The 7861-nt window shown below is 36.0% G+C and overlaps 1 protein-coding gene across 1 annotated transcript; it reads right to left on the bottom strand.

The window, feature by feature from the left end:
• Window positions 1-364: 364 nt before the first annotated feature.
• Window positions 365-6470, bottom strand: LOC103895111 (interstitial collagenase). The gene is made up of 10 exons (XM_009274627.1): window positions 6366-6470; window positions 5032-5276; window positions 4607-4755; window positions 4391-4516; window positions 3499-3660; window positions 3022-3139; window positions 2210-2343; window positions 1695-1854; window positions 673-773; window positions 365-465 (listed from the first exon to the last, which is right to left on the bottom strand). Exons 1-10 carry the CDS (start codon window positions 6468-6470, stop codon window positions 365-367), a joined length of 1401 nt encoding a protein of 466 aa, XP_009272902.1.
• Window positions 6471-7861: the final 1391 nt, after the last annotated feature.

Here is a 7861-nt window from a genome sequence, read left to right as displayed (position 1 = left end):
GATTTTCAACAGGGCTTGTGTGGGGTGATGGAGTTCAGAGCCAGCTGGCTGCTCCTTTCTCTGGCTTTGGGAAAAAGATCTGATGTTTCATGCCAGAGTACATTTTTTTAGCGTTTGGAAGCTGGAGTTGGCTCTTGAGTATTAGTAGAAATAAGACATCAAGGACACAATGATATGACAAACATAATTTGTTAGGAAACTTTAATGTAGCAGGTGAAATTGTGATAAATTATATAAATGTATTTGTTTTATAATAAATAATTATTAGGACCATACTCCCACAGAATTTGGGCCTGATAGTCATGAAATGCTGAAAAATTCAGCACATAAAAACATACAGTGTGCATATGGAAAAACATTGTAATTAACAATTAAACCAGCTGATGCTCTTCATTTGTCCAACAATCCGCTTGGCACGAGGATCAAACTGGAACTGAGTTGTTCCATGGAACAAGTAGACATAGCCTAGAAATAAAATTTAATCCAATTACATTTCATAGGTGACTTCGTTTCAGTACTTTGGAAAAAAAAACCAACATAAACAGCCCATGTATACTTGCCAATTTTCTATTTCCATCTCATGAAGGTTAATAGGTTTTTGAAAACAAATGATTCTATCTACAGAAACCCAAATATTCAGGTAAACCCAGATTAAAGGTATGTTTTACTTACCATCTTTCTGGAAAGCAGCATCAACTCTGCCAATTTTTCCAAAGTCGGAGACTATTTTCCTGGGATAACCACGATCCATGGATTTTTTGTTTTCATCGTATCTTAACACAAGAAACATCATTACAATTTGTGAGGAAGCAGACAATATCTTGAAAGTCCGAAGCACATTCATATACATAAGCAACTCTACTGTTACTATGAAGTCTTATAAAGATTAGCTAAAGTAGGTTTTTGATTTTTCCTATTATGTATTAAGGTTTTCACATTATGAGTGTCTTGAGATTTGAAAATCCTGCCTTTGGTAGAATTTGTAACAAGGCTCTCAAGGACCTTGGGAATGCAGCCCAGGAATTTATTAATGCATTTCTGGACTTTCAAGAGCCTTGGCTATCACTTGCACATAAAATGAGTTTCTATTTTGAGGCACTGGATATCCAGTTCAGTATAAAAGAAAAACATAAAACTTGGGAGTAGAAGACAGTAGCACATACTGAAACATACTTGTATAGTGTCAACCATGTACTTATTCTTAAACAAATTTACTCTCTGAAATTTGTCATGAGCTACACTTGAATTATAAATATGACCAACTGTACAATTGGAGAATATTTATAGTTTGTTCATAGAGAAATTAAATTACAACACTTTTTATTAGCAGTTCATTTTGTTTGAAATGTGAATGAAAAGTGGACACTACCATAACATTGCACAGAAAAGCAGCACTTTTGTGGAGAAAAAGTGAATAATTTACTAGAAAATCACTCTTTTATTGGGCAGAAGTTTCATTAAGTTGCAAGTAATTACATTCCTGCTACAAGGATCTAATGAATGGCAAAAAAAATCTTATAGAAAAGTTGACATTTCCTAGCAAATGCTTAAAATTTTTAAACTTCCAGAGAATCCTGTTTAAATTCTGGAATATACCTGGTTTAAACATCATTGCATTTGAATTTTATAGTAATACATCAGTCCTCAAGGACAAGTGAAAATATGCCTTCTGGTAAATGAACATTAAATCTTACCTCCAGTATCTGTCAGCTCTAAAGAAGTATGTTTTTCCTGTGGTTTCATCACTGTAAGCTGCATTAACTCTTTTAACAGTCTTCGGGAACCCCAAACGATAGATTGGTTTAGGATAGCCGGGTGCAATGTCATATCCCCTGAGAACCCAATATTTATCCTCTGAAAAATATAAGCACATTTCATTTGTTTTTGCTATTTATAAACAGCATTTAATTGTGTTTTAGATGGGTGGCAAACAATGTGTCTTAGATATCAGTATTATTCCTTTCAGTTTATTGCTTTAGAAAATGGTTCTAATTCTTACACTGGGACTACATCACGAAGACAGTGGAAATGTCTTTTGTTTTTATGAGTAAAACATTAGAATCATAAGGTGTATGGATAGTACTTTTCCCAGATTTTTTTCAAATTAATATAAAGTATTTGTCTGGGTAACAACTTGGGGAGGGCTGGAGGTTGATGAGGAGCAGGGAGTAACTGGTCAGAAAAAGTAGAGAACTTCAGATTCCATTACCTTTAAAAAGTAAAACTTCATCCCTCTCAACATTTTCATAAGCAGCTTGAATTCCTGATGGTAACTTTGGCCAGAACAGTGAGATAAAATTGAGCTCTGTCTCTGTCCTCTCAGGATGTTTGCGCAGCATATATCTGTTTTAAACAAAATTTATGTGATAAAATAGTTCCACTCCTATCATAAGTGCAAAATAATTATTATAGCTCCTGGAGTATAACAGGGTAGGGAGATGGGTACCTGGGTGTGAATATCCCCCTCCACTAAATGTAAAGGAAATCTAGAGCGACTGCACTCTTAACTTTAGCACCTCAGTAACATGCAAAAAATCAGGCAAGATGAATGTAAGCCCTTCTATTTCTCTGTAGGACAAGCAGGCTAAGAGTTGGCTTCAGTAACCACCTAACAGACATCTTTCTACATAACAGGTCTTTCAGTTCTGCCCCTGCTCTTGTATTGAGGAGTAGCAGAAAGGTTACAGTGTGGGACACATGGACACATTGCTAAGGGATATATGAATGCTCTTGCATTCAATTAGTTGAATTGAGTTCAGAGACAAGTCTGTTGCAGCAGTGGCCACAGCAGCAGAATAGTTGGAAAACAACCTACAAGCCCTCATCTCCTTCACTGCTCTTGTCAACTAGGGCTCTTGGGATTAATGATTTGAGAACTCTCACTTGTGTAAATACATGGTGGTTTTCTAGTGCTTCTCTTTGTACTACATTCCAAAAGGAGAGTTTTCCTTCATGGATTACAGATTTTTTTTAAACTACTGAATATTTTAAAGAGGTAATATATATATTTATTGTTGTTACCTGCCCTTGAAGAATATTATTTCTCCACGTAGGGTAGTAATAGCATCAAATGTCAAATTTGGGTCACAAGCTTGGGGAGTTATGGGTCCTGTTGGCTGCACAGCAGCATTAGAATGTCCTATAGGAAGAATATTTTATCTTTTAGTATGGAGAAATATAAAGACAGTGTTCAGAAGGTCTCTGAGGACACCAAGAACCCTCTTTACAGAGAATGAGAAGGCATATAGTTTTAAACTAAGGGTCTGTCACTAGAAGCAGGCTTTTAATCTTGATAAAACCCGTTGTGTTCATCTTTTCTAAAATGAGTTTTTTGCAGAACTGGACTTCAGCTTCCAGGGATTTTCTCTCTTTTGTTATCCATTGTTCAGCAACAGTTAAACTTCTCATTTTGGTGGAATAAGCATATTTTAAATATATTCTTATTACTGTTTACCAGCCTCCCAAGTAGAAATATTAAATAAAAATATTTTTTCTTACCATAGATGGCTTGAATGCCATCAATGTCATCCTGAGGAAGAAGGAATTCATTGGGGTCTGTGTAGGAGTAAGTTGGATACATCAGTGCTCCAGGATCATTTGAATGAGACAGACCCAGTGAATGGCCAAGCTCATGGGCAATAACAATGAACAAATTGTAGCCTGTAGGATAAAAATCATATGAAACAAGGTAAAACCTGTTTCAGTATTCAGCACAGTTGACTAAATGGGAAACACTTATGCATCTTCCCAAAATACACTACAGGTACAAGAGAGGCTGTAAGTAATGCTATCAACAGCACAACTCAAAAATATTGTCACAGAAGAGCTATATGAGTACTTAAAGAATGTCTGGCCTTAATTGTGGTCTCATTGTCCTTTCTCTAGTGTCTTTGTGTCTTAAACAAAAACCTTGTTTCTCCTGCTATCAGATAAACTGCTCAGATCAAGGACCATGCCAATGACGAGGGGAGGTTCAGTGATCCAACAGAAAAAAACCTTCAAAACAAACACTGAGATGACAGTTTTGCTGATACTGGAATACCCTAGTTAACACCGAACTTTGAAGTGCTAGGTTAAGAAAGATAAAGGATTTGACTTGAGAAGTTTACCACCAGATCTTCCTGTATCCAAGTTTTAGGTTTCATTTGAACAAAAAAAGTATTTTTAAGTGCTGATTTAGTTGCCATTATAAACCACTATGACCTAAAAATCTCTTTTCTGTGAATTGATTCCTACAAAAGGCAAAAAAAAGAGCAAAGCAATTTAAAAAGACAAGTTCTGCCACTTTTGCTCACTTTTTGCCTGTAATCAGTCTCATGAATGAAGCATCACATGAGCTAAGATTGTACAAGGTAAAATATATAAATGGATCCAGTTACAAAGGTCTTGCCTGTTCCATCTTTTGTCCAGGCTTCCTCCTCATCAAGATGCACATCTCCACCAATACCTTCACCAGGCTGGAAAGCATGAGCCAGCTGCCCATTGGGGCCATCAAAAGGAGAGTTGTCATAGTGGTCTAAAATGAAGAGGGAAAAAATCAGTTAGAATCCTAAATTACTTCTATGATTGCAGATGGCTATTTAATACGTAAAGATAGCAATGTTACCTCTATAAGCAAAAGAGATCATTATATCTGCTTCTTTGTCCTCAACCTTTTGGAATGTCAATGGTGTCACGTTGCTCCAGACACTGAGAGCTTTTCTGATTGCTTCATCTACATCAGCTTGTCTCATCTTTGGGGTGTAATTCAAAATCCTTCAAAGCAAACCAAACACATTATATATTGTTAAGAATACAGCACTTTAGCTGAAAAATAATAACTTGTGCAAAAGTCAGAAACCTTAGACATATCTTTCATGAATGAAAATTAATAATGGCTTCATTTTATATATTGCCTTCTAAAGTGTCTGTCTTCCAAAAATCAGTTAATCACTCCGAATATCCATATATGGCATTAATGTACTTACTTCAGACCCCCCAAAGTTGGGATGCTAGATTTATATCTTTTTGAACCAGATTAGGAAAGGTTACCTGTATGTCAGATTATTTCTTTTCCATTTGGGATTCCCTGCTGTGAACACATATTGCCCTATATCAGGTATACCACATCTGGGTTTTTTCATCATCTCCAAAGTGTCAAGATCAGGTTTCCCGGTCACTTGTAGTCCAAAGAATGCCTGCATTTCCTTGAGCTTTGCAGCAAGGGCATTTTCACCCTTGTTTCTTAAATGAGGCTGGTGATCCCTTTGAAGATCGTAGAAATTCTGTAGATAACTCTGAACCAGAGTTTAAAAAAAGAAAAACATTATGGCATATCAGTACTGTCTTCAGTCGCACTTAAATTTTCTAAGTAATCTTGAACTATTCCCATATCGACATGCCTTGTGTTTACATTATATGGCATATCAGTACTGTCTTCAGTCGCACTTAAATTTTCTAAGTAATCTTGAACTATTCCCATATCGACATGCCTTGTCAATATGTCAGGAGCAAGAATAGCCTATTTTCTCCAGGAACTGGTGTGAAGAGTCAGATATAGCTTACAGTTTTCATGTAGTTTTCTGAATTTCTTGTTTCACTGATGTAATATATGAAGAAATGACTTTAAAATCTAATATTTACTATTAATAATTAATTCCACATTATTTATGGTGCCCAATTACTCTAACGGCAAAACTTATGAGGAAGCTTATAACAGGTCTCATTCAAGGAAACAGAGATTGGCAGTGAGACTCCACACAGCCAGGACGCCCAACGAAGCTGGTGACTACTACTAGAAAGTCAGCACTTGAGAAATCATGCCATTTATTTTTAGCTACGAAATATGATATTAGGAACACAGGTCTTCCTACTAAATTTCAACTATTTTGTCTCAAATAAATAGTGTTATGTGTATGTAAGTGTTGTATTTCTCATAGATGTCCCTTTTTTCCAAAGTATTCCATAAAAGACCCATTCAGCAAAACGTTGAAATACATGCCTGTTTCAAGCAAGTTTTCTCCCTTATGTTAGAGACCAGTCGTATCACAAGTTTCAAAGCACATTCTGAAATGTTAATTGTTGCTGAGTTTGACTATTTCTGCACAGCCAGAGCCTTGCTTCTAGAACTCATGCTTTGGTGGTTTTGTTATTACTTTACTAACAACATCAAAAGTGAAGTTATGCAATATTCAGATGACTTTTGGGTAAATAAGTTCCACATAATTTTCACACTTTTTCTAGATTGATAGGAAAAGCTTTCTCTTGAAACCTCTCCAAAATGGTACATCTTTAATTTCAAGCCATATTCTGTGAAAAGAATTGCAATTATAATTATCTCTCAGACTACCTTATGTTTCACTTAGAAATGCACTGAAAATATTTACCTCTACAAGTTGTAGGGTTTTTCCTTCATCTTCTGCTTCTGGAGCCACAGGAAAAGCAGAGGAGACAGCCACATACAGCAACAGGAGAAGCAAAAGGGTCTTCATCCTTGTCTAAGGTTGTCTTGCCTCAGTTTCACTCGAGCTATTGAACATGCTTCTCAGCTCTGTTTATATAGCTAATCTGTAAATCAGTGACAGTCTGACTCATGCTGTATAACAACATCCTCTGATTAGTAAAAATGATGCATAACAGTTTCAGCATCAGGTAATGATGCAATGTGTTTAACTAATGTTACTGTCCTTATTTTGCCTGAGCCTTCTGTTTTGGGCAATTCTGTAGTGTGTTTAATAAATAAGGAAATGCTTTTCAAGTAAAACATGGAGCTACATTTCGTAGGTTTTTCTTGAATCATGAATTTAGACTATGGCACAAGGTCTTAAACTGGAGAAATAATAGGAAATATCATATAACAGTAACATAACATATTGTATTATAATGAATAACATTATGCTATATATATGATACATATGTTTTAATATTTAATAAAATATAGCATATTATGTCATAATATGTAATAATAAACTATAAAAGACAGTACAAAGAACCAATCTTATCTAGGAATAATCAGCATCATAACTCCAGGAGGGCTGTCATCAGCTAAAAGTCCTATCTAAAACAATCTTACGATGCTAGCAAAACTGAGTGCTAAAATGATTCAACATTTTTTGACTGATATTAACAAAAATCAGTCATGTTACTGGAATGCATAAACTGGGTTCCCATATGTATGGTAAGTAAAATAACATTTATACTCTTGCCAGCACAGATAAGGTCTCGGCTGCAATTGCATGTTTGGATCCAGGCAGAGAGACGAGCTCTGGTCGGAAAGATTCCATGAAGCCTAACAGGAATTTTTGTGAGTCTGGAAAAGGAAGATTAAAGTAACCATTTTGTGACTCTGTGTTTACTGTTTCATGGAAGGAAGAGCAAGGGGAGCCATGATAAATGCTGTTAAATATATGAAAGATTTTTCCTAAAAGAGAAGCAGTGACTGTTCGCCAAGACTCTAGAATGGTCTTAAACAACAGTGATTAAGTTTAGTATGACGTTTGGGATTCAGCTGCCTGAACATTAGTGCTATTTGAGATGCTCTAGGGAATCCCACCTGACCTCCAGCTGCCCTGGAAGGATGTAGGTCTCCATAGCTCCTGTGTCATGGCAGCCAGCCCCAGGTGGGTGTCTCATATACAGGTAAATGAGTAATGAGGTAGAATCAGCTTTAAATGTTTTGTCATGTAGATATCCACAAGTTATTTAGGTGTCTCAGCTCCCATTTTGGACAATGGATTCTAGAGAGTGATTCAACTGACCATATGACATGGACTTCAAGATGAGGTAAATTGCTCTCTATACTTCATTGACTGTATTGTCTAGGTCTCTATCAATGATAAGAGGAGTTTAAATACCCAGGACACATGTGGGAACCTACAGTGTA

Source organism: Aptenodytes forsteri, unplaced genomic scaffold (genome assembly GCF_000699145.1).
Source record: "Aptenodytes forsteri isolate BGI_AS27 unplaced genomic scaffold, ASM69914v1 Scaffold352, whole genome shotgun sequence".
Classification (NCBI taxonomy): Eukaryota; Metazoa; Chordata; class Aves; order Sphenisciformes; family Spheniscidae; genus Aptenodytes; species Aptenodytes forsteri.
The sequence above is the reverse complement of the archived record's forward strand: the minus strand, read 5'-3'. Positions and strand labels throughout refer to the sequence as shown.